The 20,196-nt window shown below is 40.8% G+C and overlaps 1 protein-coding gene across 4 annotated transcripts; it reads left to right on the forward strand.

Annotated features, from left to right (window-relative positions):
- Positions 1-254: 254 nt before the first annotated feature.
- Positions 255-19,391, forward strand: TRA2A (transformer 2 alpha homolog). Of its 4 annotated transcripts, none has more exons than XM_083405179.1 (9): positions 265-500; positions 8,369-8,678; positions 8,949-9,082; positions 10,395-10,554; positions 12,819-13,007; positions 15,425-15,540; positions 16,025-16,144; positions 18,078-18,145; positions 18,560-19,391. In XM_083405179.1, the coding sequence occupies exons 4-9, from the start codon at positions 10,522-10,524 to the stop codon at positions 18,568-18,570; spliced, it is 537 nt and encodes a 178-aa protein (XP_083261305.1). In that variant the 5' UTR covers positions 265-500; positions 8,369-8,678; positions 8,949-9,082; positions 10,395-10,521; the 3' UTR covers positions 18,571-19,391. The 4 variants fall into 4 exon arrangements, with proteins under 4 accessions (XP_083261304.1, XP_083261303.1, XP_083261305.1 ...); XM_083405180.1 differs by having other exon boundaries at positions 8,369-8,667; XM_083405178.1 differs by lacking the exon at positions 8,369-8,678 and having other exon boundaries at positions 255-500.
- Positions 19,392-20,196: the final 805 nt, after the last annotated feature.

Raw genomic sequence — 20,196 nt, forward strand, 5'->3', positions numbered from 1 at the left:
TCCATGTTCATATTCCTCCACAGATCCAGAGGAGAAGGAAGCCAAGGCTTTGAACCCAGAAACAAAACAGCTGTTAACTATAGACCTAAAGGAACTGTAATCACTACAACGTCAGCCTAGCAACGGCCTAAACAGGAGGGGCTGCGTGGACTCCACTGCGCTTGCGCCACTCCTCCCGCCTCCCGCTTTGCTCTTGACGGCGGCGTCGCCTCCATTGTGGCCTATGGGGCGGGGCATTCGGTAGCTCCGCCCCCTCGCGCAGTGTCGGGCGCAGACCTTACGGAGCGAGGCGCCATTTTGCGCTGCTGCTGCTGCTACTGCCGCTGCCGCCGCCTCCGCCGCCACAAGAGGGTAGCTGGTTGACTGAGGAGACAGCCTCAGGAAAAGGTCGTGGCGCTCAAGCGCTCCTCGCCCGGGTTCCCGCTCGTTTCATCCGCCTGCCGGGTTGGGAGGAAAGCGCCGCCATGAGTGACGTGGAGGAGAACAACTTCGAGGGGAGGGTGAGTAGTGAGCGCTTCTCTGTCCAGGCCGAGGTGTCGGAGGCCTGGCCTGGCCCCGAGGGCACGAAGTCGCTCGAGACGCGGGGGAAACGGAGCCTCCCAGCCGGGCGCGGAGCGGGGCGGAGCCACCCGGAGGAGAGCGCCGTTGTTCCTCCAAAATGGTTTCCTTCGCCTGAGGTGGGGGCCGCGCTGACGCCCGCGGGGGCCGTTTTCGCGGTTTCTGTTCCGGGCCTAGCTTTCCCGCCCTCCCATTTCTCAACCGGGATCTTTAGTCTTAAAAAACAAAACAAAACCCCAAAAAACGTGATCCTGGGATTCCGGTTACGCTTTCTCCTGATTCCTAGCCCACCCCCTTCCCAGTTTCTAGTTCTGAGCTCTGCCGTTATCGCTAGAACCCGATGAATCTCTCTATATATTATTTTTAAAACTGCAAAACCAACCCCGTTTTCTTGCTTTCCGCCAAATCCTGAGCGAAGTTAGGATTTGTTTGGTAGGGAGGGATCTCAACGCCTCGTGTAGATCAGGAAATCCGGCGCGTGAGGACCGAGGCGATCTTCTTCTTTCTTAGGCAGAAAAGGCTGTTTTCCCTCCGGCTCAATCTTTTCAGACCGAAGACCCACCTTTAGCCCACACATGCAATTGGGGACCTACTTCTTAATAATTCTTTTCCTGATACATTGCTATGACGGTGGTTCTGTAGCGACCCAGCTTTAGGTCAGGGTTCCTACTCTGCGGTTGAAGGTCAGCGTCCTCCTAGGCAGCCTTCTTGTATCTCCAGTACGACTTCTAGTTTAAACAAGGAAAGCCAGAATCAATATTTGTTGTGTCTGGGGTGGCGGCAGACATTTTGCTCTGTTTAGGTTTGTTGTTAGTAACTCAACGGTTTGATCCAAAGCCCGCGCCTGTGCTTCACCCGCGCTGTTTTGTTATTTATTATTGTTATATATGTTTAGGAAATCCTTCGATTGACCCCTCGGAAGCTTTCTGAAGGAGAGGTGTGAATCCTCTCTCAAATGAATTGGAGGCATTATTTAGTAATGGCATTGGGATTCATGCCTGGGGAAAGTGCATTATCTTAGCTTGATTTATCAGGGTGTTTTATACTAGTGTTTATCTACCACTATACAGCAGCTTGAGAGACTCCCTCCCTTTCCCCTGCCCTCCAGTATAAAAAAGTATGAGGGAATTTCTTGATTCTGAAATATGTGTCTTTGGCACAGCTTGCAACTCACAATTTCCCACATAAATCTGAAAAGTAGCAATAGGGAGGTTTGGGTGAGTGTTGTAAGCCGAACAATTCCAGCCATTCTTGGGTGGAATACATTTATTTGACCCTTAGCAATTATGGTCAGGCTGGGCTGGATGTGGGACTGGAACAGCATTAGTTACACTCGGTGAATGATCTATACTTGGAGATGAACAGGGAGAAACTTTTTTTGGACCTCTCAGCACCTTTAAGGTCATTCCATTATTCAATTCCAGTTTGAACTTTTAGTCATAATGTCTGGGCTGTTGGTCAGAATGATTCCATGTTGTTTTTTAAATTGGCTACATTCAGCATGAGGATATTTGGAAGACTCGCTTAGTGCTGTGGGGATAGGGCCTGCCATATCAATATGCTGATCACATCCATCTCTGTTCTCTTATGTAAGCATCCAGGAGTGACTATCAGTGTTGAACCAATGTATGGTGGCTAAGACAAAACAAAATGAAATTAGGCCAAGGAAGACATGGGATCACCCACTACCACCACCTAAGTCTTTGGCAGGGAGGGGGTAGTAAAGTAGCTGGACGCAGATTCACTGCACGACTAACTCTGCAGTACTGTACTGTCTATTATGCTATATTTAACACATTCACGCATGTGTGCATACAACATGTCTTAACAGGAAAAGCACACTATTTGTTTCCATATCCATTTTTTACCATAGAGAGAATGCTAGTTCTGTTTTTTTGGAATGCTTTGTTTATGGATAAGCAGGTAGTGATAGTCCAGGAACACTTTTTACCAGCTCCACTTCTCCACTGCTCTGTTTTTAAAAGCAGGGGTGTCCACTTTTAGCCTGTAAACTTCTGTGCCCAATTCAGAGTTCCTGTGCTTGCCTTATAAATCTTTCATGGTCTAGACCACCCTATCTAGAACCATTTATATCTATATGCAGGGCTAGCCTAATATATTTTGCCACCAGAGGCAGATCCCCACCAGGGAAGAAGGGGTGAGGGAAAATCTACATCAGAAACAAGGTGAAGGGAGATTGACATGGGGATCTGCTACCCCAGTGAAGTTTGCCACATGAGGCAGTCATTTCACCTTGCCTCGGGTGGGCCAGCCTTGTCTATATGTACCCTAATTCCAGCTGTGGTGATTTGATCAAAGCATTCTGCGTATTCTCTCATTATATGAAGTGAAAAGTTGCCAGCTAGCACCCGAGCTTTCACTTTAACTGGCCTGGAGCTCTAAAACCTGAGCGGTAGTATTTAATGCTGATTGAACATTCCAAGAAAATACCTTGCATTCTTTGTGCATTCAAAATTAGTTTTGAATGTGCACAAAATAAAATAACATGTTTAACCTGTGATGATGAGTGTGTGTTAAATATATAAAGCCACATAGCTCTGTAGAAAGTTAGCAGGGCAGAGTATCTGTGTTCAACTAGTTCACTACACTTAGAACAGATATGCACAATTTAAAGCAAACTGCTGCATCAAAAGTGGTGTTCTATTACAGAATGCTTTGTAGTCATTTGGGATACGTAGAGTGTATCTGTTTGGTTTTCAGTGCTTTGGTGCTCAGTACTGATAATGGGTTTGATGATAAAACACTTGGTGCTCAAAAGAAAATTTTAAATAGCTTGTAAATGAGCCCACAAATACTTTGCTATACCTGTGTTGGTTCTGGTTCTTCTTCTTCTTCTTCTTCTTCTTCTTCTTCTTCTTCTTCTTCTTCGCTTAGCTCATTCCTTGCCTGCCTTCCTGGAGCCAGTTTTATCATTCTATATCTGCATTAGAGTTGGGGCTTGGCTCAGGGCAATTTTGTATGTTAAATGCACTAGTTCTGTACCAGAGCATGCTTGCTCTTATATTAGTAGTTTTTGTAGGAAAAGGCAGATGACTGAATACATTTGAGAAAGATAACTCATTGGGCTAGTGTTTCTCAGAGACAGCCAAAACAAAAACAAAACAAAAAACATGCCAACCTGACAATTACTTAAAGGCTTCAGTTGTAGAAGTGCATTTTTAAGCAGGACTAAACGCTACTACTGTTTCCAATAAATACTTGACAACTTGAGTCGTTCAAAGTTAATTCTATATTTTCTTAATCCTAAATAGTTGCATAAAGTATTTGGAAATTGCAGGTGATTGGATGTTTGATGCTTGGGGATTTAACAAAATATTGGCAGTCCTATGGTTGGACCATACCTAAAAAACATAGATGCAGACTTCTAATAATTTTTTAAAAGATTTTTGTCAGGCTGTATGTTAGATCTGTATTATAATTGCTTATGTTTATTGTAGTGTTCAAAAACACTGCCATGTAATGTCTGAACCCCTTTTAGATTCTAACATGGGAGCCTGTCTAGCAACCACACTCTTGGGCCTTGGAGGGCTGTTAACCCTAATCCTAGAAGTTTAGGCCTTTGCTCTGATTATTTAGTAATGAAAGCAGTGCCCTCCTTTATTGTTTCTAAACATTTCAAGGCTAAACATGAATGCTTAGAAGAAATTCTAGGGCTGAATTCTCAGCTTTGGATGACATTTAAGGGAACTATATTTCTAAGCTGCACTGGTGTGTTTATCCTGTCCATGCTTTTAACATAACAAAGGCAAACAATTCAAGTGTTACCTATATTACATTGGTGCTACTTCCAGTTATGCCTTTGAGCTATTGGGTTCTAAACATACATTCAGAAATGGACTCAGAATGTGTGTTCCATGTTGGAATGTTGATGTAAAGCAGCAGTGGGGAATCGTGGGCCCTGGGGGCCAAATCTGGCCCTCCAAACCTCTCTGTTTGGCCTCTAAGATTCACTTCCAGGCCTCACTCCTCATCATTTCTGCTTTTCACTATCCTTGAGTGGTTTTGCCTGGCCAAAATTTGTCCTTGAGCTTTGATAATCCTTTTGCTAGTCTGGATGGAAGATAGGGTTGTCTGAGAGAGTGTGTGGAAACAATCCCAGCATGTGGTCCTTGGAAGTTTTCGCTTTCCCGTGGCAGCAGGGACCAGTGCAGGGCCATGGGGAGCAGCCCATAGGGCAAGCTGATGGGCAATCAGCTGTCCTCCAAGCCAGGTTCAGCACAGCTGCTTACAGTAGGAACCCCAGCCTGGCCTCAGAGGCGGAAAAATGTCTCCACAAAAGATAGAGTTGTCTTCTGCACTATAAAAACAGCATGGTATATTGGTTCCCCAAGGACCAGAGCAGATACCATGCTGTGTTTATAGTCACTAGGCTGCAGAATCTCGCACTTTCATGAATTCGTCTGATCTCCTTTTCTATAGCTTAAGGCAGGTTTGGCCAACTCCCAAGAGACTGTGATCTATTCCCAGTATAAAAAAAACTGGCAGTGATCTACCCATTCAAAACTGGCAGTGATCTACCCATTGTCATTGAAGGGAGGAGCGTGCGTGGGGTGGGTTGATTGCCCAGAATTTTTTTGTAGGAGAGAAGTGCCCAGAGTTGTTGAGGTTTTTTGGGGGAAGATTGCACAGAGTTTTTTTAGCTTTTCCCCAATAAATTTTTGTACAAACTTTGGAGTGCTCTCAACTCTAGGGAACATGGGGTTCCTGAATTGGTGCTCTTTGAGGATACTGGAAGTACTTTCTGTGCAGACAGAATTGCCTGTGAACCAGATCATTGCCCTTCTTCACCGAGTGCCCCCTGAGCATACTGGTTTTATTTGGAGTTGATGGTATCTTAATTAGCTTTATTGAGCTTTTATTGCTAGCTGTAAAACTTCTATTTCTATAGCACTCTGGTGTAAAACTGCTTTACAATGCCAGTTCTATTCATCTTCTCTTATTCAACCTCTCAACAACCTTGTTAGGTTGAATGATGGTGAGCACAGAAATTATGTGGCTCATTAGGAATTTGGACCTAGGTCTTGGACTTGCCAGGGCATAGCAAACCCCCCCCCCCCGCACTAGGGTTTAGACTGGTAAAAAGATACCCCTGTTGTCATGAGGGGAACTGTAATTGAAGATATTTTTTTTCAATTGATCACACCTTTTAATTGATTTACTCTTGCGACTCTTTAGGCCCATTTTAAAGTGCTTGAGAAACTTTATTGTCCCGTCTTGTCGAAGGTATCAGCAAAATAAAATTAACTATTTTTAGATTCTTATTTGTATACATTTATCAATGTTATATAACAGTATCATTGTATTTGAAAGGGCTCATTTGACAAATCCTTTTAAAAAATAGTTTATTTTATTATTTATTTATTTATTAAATTTGTATTCTGCCCTTCATCCAAATATCTCTGGGTGGTTCATATATCCCACGCATCATATAATACAAAACTTAGTTGTTTATCTACAATATCAGTGGTACCTTCCATTCCGCTTTGTTTATGGCAGTCTTCAAAGTTGAATGGTTGTTTCTCACAAGACTCTTAAGGCTGCACACTCAGGAGTAAGTCTTATTGAATTTGGTGGTACTTGCTTCTGTGTCAATATGTATAGCATTGTCCTGTAGATTTGTTTATATTGGGTCCCAAACCATCCCAGTCATCACACACTAGATAAAGAAGTTAGCTTTCTCCCACCTTCATATATACCTATTTACATTTTGAATATTAAGAGTCACAAATTTTGGTGGACCTAGTGATTATTTGTGGTTTTCCTGACCTCTTGTCTGAGTCCTCTGCACAGAGAGCTCTGGGAAAGAGTCTCAAGTTGTGATTGGATTGGGCAAGTAGCTGCCAGGAAGAGATCCATGGTTGCAGATGACGAAATGACCACCTCAAGATTCAGTCACGGCTCCCCTATGGTTGGGTGTAAGTTAAACATGTGAATAAATGCTAGTCTAAAGGGTTGATACCTTTGATTCTGCTCAGAAAGTTTGTCCTGCATTCTTGACACTTTTACGTTATGAACATAGTTATCTGAAGGCAACAGAAAGAAAGCTTAATCAACAGTAGTTGGGCTCTGACTATTAAGTCTTCTCTTAGCACCTTAATTTAGGCTGTTATCCTTTACTCACTTACCTGTGGATAATTCCTATCGAATTACTACTCCATGGGGCTTACTTTTGAGTAGGCATGCCTAAGATTGCCTTGCCAGTGTGAAACAATTTCATATATGAAAAAAATTATTATGAGTTATATTTTTGTTGCCACCTTGTGAGAGTGTTAAGCTGGCACTGCACAGTATATTCCTTCTTTACTAATTGATTCTTGTGGAAGTTTGCTGATGGGAAGTTTGGGTTAGAAACTTAGTCAATGAAGTGGGCTTTTTTATTTTTTATATGGGCAAGCATGAAAAACGAGGCACCCTGCCCCCTTTCATATTTAATATTTTCTTTGGTTAAGCATTTTTCCACCATCAATTTCCCTGTCTTTCTTACCCATTCCTCCTAATGTTTTTTTAAAGAACATTGTCTTGTTTTGACAATTAGACACAGCTCCACAATATGGTATTTTGGTCAACTCGGGGAAAGTAATGGTGCTGTTAAATTGTGCATGTTTAGACTACCACGAGTATGCAGATTCCCTTCTGAAAAATTCACTACTTCACTCTTCAATATGACATAAGTATGGGAAAACAGGTCTGAAATCAAATGATAAAATGGCATCTTTAATGAGAAACAAAACAGTAAGAACTATAAGACAAAATGACATTTGGCAAAATAAATGCAATAAGCAGTTTTAATTGGCTAAAAAGGGAATAAGCTAGACAGAGCAGTACAGATTGCTGTGCAAATGAGAAAAGGAGGGCACAGTTTTGATTTATCTTAATGTTCATGATATGTACAATGAAGATTCAAATTCAAATATGCGACATCTTTCCATAAAATTCTTGATCTGTTCTTTTAGTTTCCCTGTTTGCCCAGTCACCTCATTTGAGTGTGCTTATTCAAATATCTTATTTTCCTGTATTGCTTGTTTGATTCATCTGTTCTGACAAGGAATACAGAATAACAGTCTCAGTTCTATAGGTAACTTCACATGGCAGCCACTACCGAAGTTGATTTAAGTTGTTACTGAAGAAGATCCTTAAATTGGCTTTGTTTCTTCCCTACTATGCACATATTTTGTAGGTTTTGGATAGAATGGTTAGGTTTAGGAAAAAATGTATTTTGGAATATTCAGATCATTGCCACATCTGTGGCCTGAATCCCAAGAACTGCAGCTAGTTGGACTTGGTACTTGTCTGTCATGAACACTGCTCCCCAAGCTGCATGTTAAACTTCTTGAAGCTGGGAGTTTAAAAGTTTGTGATGTGGCCTGGGGTGATGGGGAGCTGGGCATTATATTAGGCATGTCTAACTCCCTGTTTGCATCTAGTGTAGCTCTTTGAAATCTGGCCTACCAGTTTTGCTTGACATTTTTTAACTTCAGGCAATCCTAGTATTTAAGGTAACACTGAAGTCTGTGTGTATCATATGGAATTGAACGAGATTAAAGTTAGAAAAGGAGCAGGATAGATTTAGAACATTTGGGAAATGTTGCAAGGAAATCAGTGGACTCATTTTTAGAGCCTATATGATTACACCAGTTAAAAGATTTTTTTTGAAAAAATGCTTTTATAAATTAGTTATTTGCACTTTACCTGCTGGCTATTCAATTTTGGTAGTTAAAAGTCTGAAACTCCAGCAGAGTTTTATAATCCCCACATGCTTAAATATACTAAATGTTCTTTTTCCATTAAGGTTAATGTTCGTGAAGAAATGGAAGAGTTTTTTCCAAGAATGTGGAAGATAAATCAAGATAAAAGAAGGCTAATGAAAAGTGTTAAAGATCAGAAAATTAAAATTGAATGGGGGAAAAAATTGAACAGAAGATTGGTCAGATAGAAGCACTTGAATATTTTTAAGGCTATAATGAATTGTTTGAATTGGGGAAGAATACACGAAGTATGAAAAATGAAAAACTCAATGAAGAATGAAGAAAAGTAGAAAGCAAGAGTGAAGTAGAATTAAAAGAATCTGGAAGAATGAATGGGTCCTAGGTTAAGTAAATGTATGGTTTATGTTCCAGTGTCTGTATGATCAAGTTGTAGATGAATTTGCATGATTACTTAGTTAATAGAGCATTGGTCATCCGGTTCGAGTAGGGAACTATTTGAGGAAATCACGCAAAGTTAACAGTGGGTTAAACAGAAGTTTGTCCTGGAGGGTATTGCCTAACCATTTGTTTTTCAGGCACAATCAATAAAATATAGTTACTTTAATATAAGAAGGTAGGCATTTGTGCAACCACTACCATTTGTAATACTGCTTTTTTTGTTAGGAGTCGCGCTCCCAGTCAAAATCTCCAGCTGGGAGTCCTGCTCGTGTAAAATCTGAGAGCAGGTCAGGATCGCGTAGCCCATCAAGAGCTTCTAAACATTCTGAGTCACGCTCTCGATCAAGATCAAAATCCAGGTATGTGTCTGTTGTTATACATTCTGTCTTTGCATAAAACTTACTTATTTTGGGCCTTCAAGGTATTGAGGGGTTTCATGGAAGAGATTTTGAGTTGTACTTTTTAAGAATATTTTATATGGATTATTTTAAAACGTCAGACCTTGTTCTTTAGCAAGGTTGAACTGCTCCTCAGAGTAGCATAGAATTATAGGAAGCTCCCTTATACAGTAGACCGCTTGTCCATCTCACTCAATACTGTGTACACTCGCTGCTTGTCACCACCCAGAGCTTCAGACAGCCCTAGCGGGAGATGCTGGAGTTTGAAACTGAACCTTTGGCATGTGAAGCTTTTCCTGTGCCATGCAGCTACAACCCTTCTCCACAGTGAGGTTGTTGTACCTCCTCATGGCCTAGTTGCAGCACCAACTACACTGTGGAAGTGCTCTGAAAATTTTCCACCATGGAAGTGCTCTGAAAATGTACCCTGATAGCTATAGGAGATATGAAAATTCTCCTTTCTGATGTCACAAGGCTTTGTGCCTCTAACTGGAGAACAGTTTGTAGATTACCATCACATAAGACAAAACATAAGACAAATCAGATCCTAAAATGTAAGAAAAGCTATCTCCTTTCTGTCCCCAGTGACAGTGAAGCTTCCATAAACCGGCATTCCATACAATGGCTTGATTTTCACACAACAATAAATCACCTAAGAAATAAACCATGGCATCCTGTGAATGAGAAACATGTGTGCACACTGCACAGCCACTCCTGCTTTGCTTCATTCTGCCTGGAACCAAGAGAAACAAACCACAAGGCTGGTTTTGTTCTCCTTTAGCTTCTACTCGTGATTTAACTTGGTTCCACGACAGACCAAGCAAAACAGGAGTGATTGAGAAACGTGTGACTTACCATGACCTGCACAAGTAGTTAAGAAATTCAAATTGTAATACAATAAAATGCAATGAAAGAAATAATGAAGCGGTCAGTACAGTTAAATCATATACCATCTAGCACAGCACAATACAGTTGCTACAAAATGCAGAAAAATAATTGAGTGGTCCACCAAGACCCTAATCAATTTTCATGTGGTCCTTGTGGGGGGAAGTTTGGGAGCCCCTGGAACAGATAAAGGTTGAAAATGTTATTTACATTTTACAAAACGTTTATTTTAAAATACTTGATATTTTAAAACTGTGCCAGAAACTTACTTTGATATGCTTTCAGGAGCATATATATATATAATAATGCATGAATTTATGAAAGCTTCAATATTTCTATGGTGCTTCACAGTTGTTTTCATATAACAAATAAAATGTCTCATTTGAAGGTCCAGGTCAAGAAGGCATTCTCACAGGCGTTACACTCGCTCTAGATCCCATTCTCATAGAAGGCGATCACGAAGCAGATCATACACTCCAGAGTACCGGCGTCGAAGGAGCCGCAGTCACTCTCCAATGTCTAACCGAAGAAGGCACACTGGCAGCAGAGTATGTAGTGTAAGCTTGTAGGGAAATTATTTTAAATCTCACTATGAATATATGTATAAGAAAAGCTAATCCATTTAACTAATTTATTTTTGTTGATTAGGCATAACATCCACAGCTTGCAGGTTTCTGCGGTCAAGAATAAGAGGAGCCTTGGCATTTTCTGCTTGTCAGGTCTATTAGCGTTTACCCTAGCAACCAGCAGTATGAATACCCCACAGTACTTTCCCAAACAAGGAAGTGTAGGGGAGAGGAGCACCCTGATTTTCTCTTAAGGGGCGGGGGGTCTGGTGGTGGACAGAACTGGTGGCTTTATGGGAGGAGCCCCCCCCCAACCCAAACCCGAGAGGTGTGTAGTACTTTACAAGAACAGACAATTTTGAAATCTAATAGCTTTCAAAAGATTTACAGTTGGGCGTGGGAAATGAGATTTAAATCCTTGCTGGTATGAAGATATTTGGGTAGACTAGATCAGCTGTCCCCAGCATGGTGTCTTACAGATGTTTTGGACTACAACTCCTATCAGCCCCCACCAGCAGGAATCACAAATACAATTTCTTGCATCTATCTTGTGCCAGTTTAGGGAAAGTTATATGTCAGAGGCATATCATGATCAACAGTTGATTGACTTCAAGTGGTCAGGCAATCTCAGTGGTTATTTTTGGCCCCGCCTTCCCTTTTGAAATTGAGGTTTGGTGGAAGCAGCTGAAATTGGCAAAACCCCTCTGGTAATTATGGGCGTTGGACTCTGTCTTTACATTAAAATTATTTATGTAAATATTGAGGCATTATGGGATGCAGGAGTCTTTGTAACTCACTCCCATTCCAAGCCACCATTTTGCCTGCTGGCTCTGGCAAAAAAAAAAAAAAAAAAGATCCTGCAAGCCAAAAGACAGGTGTTTCTATATTTCCTATACTGTATATAGAAATGATTATAGATTTTAAAATTATGGAATTACAACATCTTAAGGCTCTTAAGGCTTGGGACGCGGGTGGCGCTGTGGGTAAAAGCCTCAGCGCCTAGGCTTGCCGATCGAAAGGTTGGCAGTTCGAATCCCCGCGGCGGGGTGAGCTCCCGTTGTTCGGTCCCAGCACCTGCCAACCTAGCAGTTTGAAAGCACTCCCGGGTGCAAGTAGATAAATAGGGACCGCTTACTAGTGGGAAGGTAAACGGCGTTTCCATGTGCGGCTCTGGCTCGCCAGAGCAGCTTCGTCACGCTGGCCACGTGGCTCGGAAGTGTCTCCGGACAGCGCTGGCCCCGGCCTTTTGAGTGAGATGGGCGCACAACCCTAGAGTCTGACAAGACTGTCCCGTACGGGCAGGGGTACATTTACCTTTTACCTTTTAAGGCTCCATTTGTTAAACTGATCTGATTTTAGGAGTGGGAAAGGAACTTGAGATCCTTTCTACTCTCCTTGGAGAGTTTTGGAGCACATGTGCAGGTGGTACAAAGCAGGTAGGTTTCCATTGTATGGCTGATTAAATGTTCCCTCTTTTGCAATAAGACACTGAGGAAATTAACAAGACCTGTTTGGCTGCTTCAAGGAAGTTGTTCTTGAACAGAAAGGAGAATTGCAGGCAAATGTCTGAAACATGAAACCAGAATGCTATATCATTCCATCTGCCCATCACTAGATGGTAAATACATTTTTTAAGCTGTAAAAGACTAAACCATCATGACACGAACAGAATGCAGCATTTTGGTCAGATTTCAAAGAAGTAATTCTCTTGTTTGCAGCAAACATGCCCTTTGCATGTTGTGGGCTGCAGTTTCTATCATCCCTAAGCTTTGGTCATGCCGACTGGGGCTGATAGAAGTTGTAAGTTCAAAACATCTGGAGAACCCCATGTTGGCTACCCCTGCAATATAATCTTGTAGCCCAAAACATCTGGAGTGCACCATGTTGGCTACCCCTGCATCTTGCCATAACTGCATTAGAAACCCTCTAGCCAGTATATTGTCAAACCTCTGTAGGATTAGCTGCTCTGTAGTAAGTCCAGCCAGTTTGCTGTACTCTCTCTGCAGCCAATCTGCCCCTCCCCCTAGTCAGCATAATGAAGCGAGACCTTCTGAATCCTCTTTCATTATGAGAATTGGATCCAGTGGTGGAGTAGGCATAATAGATCTTCCTTTCCCTTCTTGTGTTACTCAGAATGTGCAGTTATCTAAAATACCTTGCTGCCTATGTCAGTGAAAGAATGAGTAAGTGTGCAACTGGCACTGTTCTAGACATGCTTTGATACTTGAATTTGGTTCATTTTTTAGGCTAATCCAGATCCTAATACATGCCTTGGCGTGTTTGGCCTCAGTTTGTATACTACTGAGAGGGATCTTCGTGAAGTCTTCTCTCGTTACGGACCTTTGAGCGGTGTCAATGTGGTTTATGATCAACGAACTGGACGATCAAGAGGATTTGCTTTTGTTTACTTTGAAAGAATAGATGATTCTAAAGAGGTAAATTTATTAAGTTGGGAAGGTTGCAAAGTTTACCAGCGATTATGAGGCTGTAGAGGTTTCCCCACAGAGTTGAGATTCTCTGGAGACTTCCAGGTCATTTGAGAGGCCTGGAGGAGTCACACAAGCCTTGGGGTCAAGGTAGAACATAAGCATATATTGAAAGGCAATTCAACACTCTCTCTCTCTCTTTTTAAAAAAATGTTGTAATAGTACTGTATAAATCTGTGAATCCGCCACAGTTGTCCAGTGCAGACCTACCTCCTAATTGCTAATAATAATCAAGACTAAATGAAGACTGTGAGAGTGTACACTCTGTGCCCACTTGTATGTAAATTTCCTCTTAAGCACACTGTAGGGTTATACCTGATAAATGTAAACACTAACCAGGATTTCAAACTAGGCATTTGAAAAAACTGCATTTGAGAGAGGAGAAGCATAAGCTTCTGAAAAATAAACTGGCATTAAAACTTAAATTTCAATTTATTTTAGCTTCAAATCAGCATAGTAGTAATATAGTTTTAATCAAATCGTGTGGCTCCTGTAATACATAATTTTGACTTAGAATGTTTCCTTGTGTTTAAAGTACGCAGTCATATATAATATGAAATTTGATCTGCTGGTTACTGTAATTCTTAAATCTACTTGGTTGTGCCTCATTCATGAGGGGGAGGATGTACTTCAGGCTTTTTTAAGAAACAACAACTATGCTATGTCATTTGGGTCTGTTTGATTCCGGAGACTATGTTGATGATGTGTCACTACTTATGTGAAGCCGTTTGATAAAAGTATGAAATTTGAATGGTAGTCTTTGTTGGTGTTACTTTGCATAATAGCATTTTCCAAGTTGTCTTGGAGTAACTATATATTCGTATGACTAGTGCTATAATCTATGATGCTTTGATTCAGGAATTTCATTTGTTTTTGTAGTGTGGACCTTTTGGCAAGAGAAGATTCTTTAAAATAGTGCTTTCTGTGTTTCAGTGATAGAAAGAAATCACTAGGTGGCGATATAGTCCACATTTAATCACATTCGAAGTACTGAATGGAAGTGTAGAATGTTCTAGTTTTTATTTTTAATTTCTTACAATGTAAACAGTAACCATGTGGAACTTGATTTTCCCCTAGTTTAGGCCCTAAATTATGAATAAGCCTTTTTTTCTAAACAAAAATCCAGTGCCAAGAATGTAATACAATCAAAAACCTGAAGTGAGTGTTCCGGTTTTCGAACATTTTTTTGGAAGCCAAATATCTGACGAGGCTTCTGCGGCTTCTGATTGGCTGAAGGAGCTTTCTGCAGCCAATCAGAAGCCACACTTTGGTTTTCGGATTCTGTTCGACTTCTCAGGTACAACTGTAATGTTTAGGTTGGGTCAAAAGCTACCATTTTGTCCAAAGAAGGGGTTGCCTGCTCACAGAAGGGCATACTGTGACATTTTTTAACAACTGCAAGCATGACAGTTGCTGTAGAGCCTTTGCTAGTACTTCCATAAGCATTTGTGGAAAAGCAGTGCCATATATTTTCTCCAGTCCATATTAAGCAAAGAAAAGAAAAAAAAGAAAATATTTGCATCAACAGACATGGAGCAACCAAGATTCTCCACCACAACCACACACACAAAAGGGAGCAAGGGTCAAACCTTTTAACAGGATTTATGTAAATTTGCTCATGGATTATTAATAATAAAATAGGGGTAATATTTTTCTTTGAATGTATTTTAGTGTTTTTATATTGTGAACTGCCCTGTGATCTTCAGATGACAGGTGGTATAGAAATTTAATAAATCCTCATTATATCATTGTCCATTATTGACGCTGTCTAATTTGCATGATTTAAGAATAGAGCTAAAAACCCATTGTTAATTGAGGCAAAGCATATAACAACCATGAGAGTGCGTTGGAGATAGAGCCTGATGTGGAGTCAGTTCCTTAATGCATTGTTTGAGTGAACTGCCGTGTGGTGAGTGAGTAATTAGGAAGTCGTATAGGCTGAACCTGCCATTTTACTAAGCTCTGCTGGAATAGGTCCTTGTAAGTGAGATGGCAGGAGACAGAAAGCATGAAATGGCAGCTGAACAGCAGTAGTAACCCAGCCATGTGCACTCTGCAGGAAGCCATACTAGTGTGCGGTCCCTTTGCTTCAAGGGAAATGGCTCCCTGTTTACCTTTTTTGGGAGCTTTAAAGGCAAAGTGTCAGGAATGCATCAGCTTCTTAGCAGGGTGCTGGCTTTAAAAGGGATCCTATTTCACTAACTTTAATGCCCCAAGTCAGTGGAGACATTTTAATTCTCTCTGCTAGAGAAAAGACAGTCCACTGATTAGCAGGATACTAATAACTAAAGACAAGCTGATTTTGCTTAATGAGAATAAGCACTAATTTCTCATTACCGGAACTAAAGTATATGCCTTCTTTGCAGGCAATGGAACATGCAAATGGAATGGAGCTGGATGGCAGGAGAATCCGGGTGGATTATTCTATCACAAAGAGAGCACACACGCCCACCCCTGGAATCTACATGGGCAGGCCAACCCAGTAAGGAGTTTTCCTGGCTTAATCAGAAGAACTGCATTTTAGAGTCTGTGATTCATAAGAAACTATGTTGTCAATAAATGCAATAGTTCTGTCTCTTCATAGGCTAATCTCTGTCTTACTCAAGAAATTCCTTTTGAAAATCCATTTGTTTCATGTTCTTTAAACTTATTGTCATTATTTTCATGCCACCTCATAACTCACTGTTGCCGAGTAGCATGCATTACAATGCACTGTGAACAATAATTACAAATACAATTAAAGGCAGACAGTTCTGGATAACTTTTTAAATGTGAACTCTGCCCATTGAATGGTCTAAAGAGCTATCTAATCCTGTAGCTTAAGCCAGTCTGTGGACCCGAGTAATACCTTGAATGGGAAACCCTGCGAGCTGCAAGTTTAAATGTTAAAAATGTGGGTTTTTTTCTTGAAATAAGAGAAATCCTAATATTTTGCATAATGCATCTTGTCTTCCCTCCCAAAAAAGTAGTGGAGGTGGTGGCGGAGGAGGAGGAGGTGGAGGAGCTGGCCGTCGCCGTGATTCCTATTACGACAGAGGATATGACCGAGGCTATGACAGATACGAAGAATATGATTACCGTTACAGGTATGCATTCCGATTTAAATGAAAAGACTCAGAGGAAATCTTTGTCACAAGCATGAACATTGCATAGGCATAGGCAGACACATGGGCAGGAGCTGGTTACAGAGTGAGGCTGTGGTATGCAAAGTTGGAGAAGAAGGTAAAAGAAGAAAGGGATCGTGTGGCCCACTGAGTGTGAGGGGAGAGTGAATGGGAAAGATGGGTTCTAAAGCAGGCATAGGCAAACTCCGGCCCTCCAGGTGTTTTTGGCCTACAACTCCCATCACCTGTAGCTAACAGGGCCAGTAGTCAGGGATGATGGGAATTGTAGTCTCAAAACATCTGGCGGGCCGGAGTTTGCCTATGCCAGGTCTAAAGGGACAAGGAGACTGAGCAAGAAGAAAAGGAGAAGCCTTGGGTTGCTGTAGAGCCTTCTGGTCCCTGTGCTGCTTTGTCTTCTGGACACACATACCAGTCCCCCCTTTATTCCTGTTTGGTTTGCTGGCAAACTAGATGAAAGGTTTGTATTTCAAAAGTAGTAATAAACTAGGGAAAGGGATAAGAGTGGGTAGCTGTTTTAGGAAGAGGAAGTTAATGTGAAAGGAACACAGAAAACGGATGAAACATGGGGGGCTGGGATAGGAATATTAAAAGCTGCCTTCACTTACCCTCCCTGCTTTAAGCAGAATTTGCTGATCCAAAGTCATGTCAGTACTTGAGCTCCCTGCTGCAAGAAGATTGCTCTGGCACAGGATTGAGCTGTTTCTAAAGAAGGGTTAAATGTCAATAGAAAATGTCTGTAATTGCCAGGCAATTGTGCTAATCTCTGGGTTCATCCATCCATCATTTAATTGCTGGCTCCATCCTTCCACTACCATTTTGTGACTGGTGGGCCCCACTAATTTTAGCCCTCAAGTAGCTCCTAGGGATAGAAATTTTGAGATAAGTTTATAGTCTTCAAAAATTCTGTTAGTTCATATAGTGATCTATAGTTTGTATAGTGATTTATGGTTTGTTGCAAATAAGATTATTGCATCCATATAACTGCTTTCCAATTTATTAAAGCACGTTTAGCCTGTTTTACAAACTCTGCAGTAGTCTCAAAGCATATAACAATAAATATTTTGAAATGAAATAATTAAAGCCAAATCAGCCAAGTAAAATAAGTCAAACATCTTAGAACCGAGAAAACAAAAAAAAATGTACCTGATAAAACAGGGAATTAAAACTATTCCATATAAAAGCTAACCTATGGTCAACAGTTTACAGTAGCATGTTGTAATCATATATGTTTTTTTCACACCAGTCTAGTTACATCTCTCTGAAAATCAAACTTATCCAACATCTCTTCTAACCAGGGAGCTTGGATAGCAAGTTGTGTTTATGTAGTATTACAACTTAGTGTGCCATATGATGGGGTTGAAATGACGGGGTTGAGGAGGACTAGATTATCTTTGTAGTACCTTTCAACTCCAGGCTTCTTTGGCACAAGAAACGACTATTTGTTGCAGCTGCAGGAGCATGTTTGAGGGTGAAAATATCATGCCCATATGAGTATGGTACCCAGAAATTAGTCTGCCTTACATTTGGTCAGGTATAACAGTAGATACTTAGGAGAGCTTAAACATACAGACGTGTGTGTGTGTGTGTGTGTGTGTGTGTGTGTGTGTGTGTTCTTAATCTGTTAATGTCTTATGGTTTGTAAAAACAATGTTTCCATATTAATCAGCACCTTAAATCACTGTGGAATACTACCTACAAATAGGTGTCCTTAAATTTGTCCAATATGCTGTGGGGGAGAAAGAAACCATGCAAATGAAGCTTGGTTCTTCCACTTGGTTAAAATGTGTATGCTGTACAGATCATTTGACAATATTTTTTAAACTCTTGAATAGTACATAACACCACATGTACTAGAGCCACTGCTAACAAATGTATTTGTACACTTTCTTCAAAGGAGGCGATCACCTTCACCTTACTATAGTCGTTACAGATCACGGTCAAGATCCCGTTCCTACAGCCCAAGTAAGTATAACAGCAGTCTCACCAGAGCGGTTACAGCAGAAGAAACATCAAATCAAAGCACTGCCAGGCTCCCCCCCCCCCCCAAAAAAAACCCCACAGTCCTTCCAATTTGCCTTGTGGATATCCTCTAGTGATTAGACAGTAGCGAGGATACCATGTTCAGAGCTCCTGTTCGTCTGTGGATCTCCCTCTCCGCTTGCAGACAGGGATCCACAAAATCCTATAGTGCATGCAGCACCTTCACAGGGACCATAGCATTACCACCCTAAGTAAATCATTTATATCTAGTAGAAGTTGTTTTTAGCAAAATGAAGTGTAACAGAAGGGGAATGCACTGATACTGGGTGGAAGGAGAAACAAATGAATATGGAATTATGAACTGATGGTTACAGTGTTCTCTCTTCTTTCTTTCAGGGCGCTATTGAAGAAGAGAAGCTAGTCACAGTTGCAAATACAATTTTTAAACAGCAAGTTCTGAACTTCGCTTTCCCTATAGATCCCCTGCAGTTATCTGAAACCCTATTAAAAGGTCCTTGGTTCATTTAGAATATATGTATTTTCAGTTGAAATACCAGTTTTCCATCTCTTCTTATTGTAATACTCCAGGTGTAATTGTTGTAGCTTTATGTACTTAAATATCTTTAAGCGAAAACTAAATAGGAAACCCAAAGTGGTAATACGTTTTGTGAATTTTTTTTTAAAGCAAGTGGATTTTTGTTGAACGTAATGGGGAAGGAAAACAGAAGTGTGTTAAAGCCCTGCATGTTGTGTTTCAGTAGAAATCTACTATTTTAATGAACTGTTCATCTTTCTGCCTATTACTTTTGAGGAAGAAAGTGTTGTTCTGTATCTTCAGTTATAGCCCAAGTCAGTGCATGCTCTTAAACCAGAGCATTTTCACTCATTTTCTCAATGCAGTGATTTAATAATAATAAAAAACATTGGAGGGAAGTCTTTAAAAAAACAAAATTCTCGTATACTACAAATTTCACCTTGGCATGTGTTTAATATAATCACAGTGCTAATATGGATGACATTTGAAATTTGGTTAATATTAAATTGACTGGAAAATGTTCTTATGTTTGCCCCATAATCAGGACAGGCCTAATTTACTGGGCGTAGAAAATATTTGATCTGTTCTCAGCAGTTCTATATGGAAATAAAATTATGGTTAAGCAGGTTCTGTTTGGTACTATGGATTTCAAAACTATTATTTTGCTTCTCTAAATAAATTTAAATTCTACCAGTGCAGTGTTTCAGCATTTAATACAGTTGGTTAGATATGTTAAGTTTCTTGCAAGGAATTAACAAGTAGTATTTCCTGAAATCTTGGTATTAGATCCAACCTAGGTTACCTGCTCTTTAAGTCCCATCAATTTCAGCTAAATTAGACTGGAACCAACCCTTAGATTTAGAGTTGGGGTAGCGGTGTGCACAACATATGAGTCTGGAGAGAGATCCAACAGCATCTTCCCTATAACGGTGGACAATCTGGAGTCACTGAAATTCAGCACATGGAAAAAGAATTGAAGAATTAAGCTCTGGTGTCTCACTCCCTGTATTAGTAAAGTGAGTGTGCAGATATATCGAACAGCAAAATGGATGGAGAGATAGGGCAAGATGGGAACCCAATAAATGGGAGAGAGCCTATGGGCATGCAAAAATTATTATTATTATTATTAGTTCGTTAGAAGAAAGCTTCTCCGCAGAATCAACAGGAGCTGTGTATGTGCATCACTCTTATGCTGCATGCAAATATGGGTAGCAGAAAACAGCATGGAGGGGTTGAGCCCTCAGCTGGCCAAAGACAGGTCCCACACTGAAGAGAAGCAGGAATCATTGGGGCAGAGGGAGAACTGGCATCTTGGTGTGTGTGTTACATCCTAGGTGGGAGCAATTGCCATTGCTCCATACACTGCAAGACGCTAAAAAAAAAGTCATGGTGCCCACATCACCTCCTGCTTCACTTTTTGGTTTGTCTTGCAAGAGTACCAAAATTCCAGGAAAGCTCAGTATTTAAAAACAGGCAAACATTTTCTTTTCCCTAGTTG

Source organism: Podarcis tiliguerta (genome assembly GCF_965153285.1).
Source record: "Podarcis tiliguerta genome assembly, chromosome: 12".
Classification (NCBI taxonomy): Eukaryota; Metazoa; Chordata; class Lepidosauria; order Squamata; family Lacertidae; genus Podarcis; species Podarcis tiliguerta.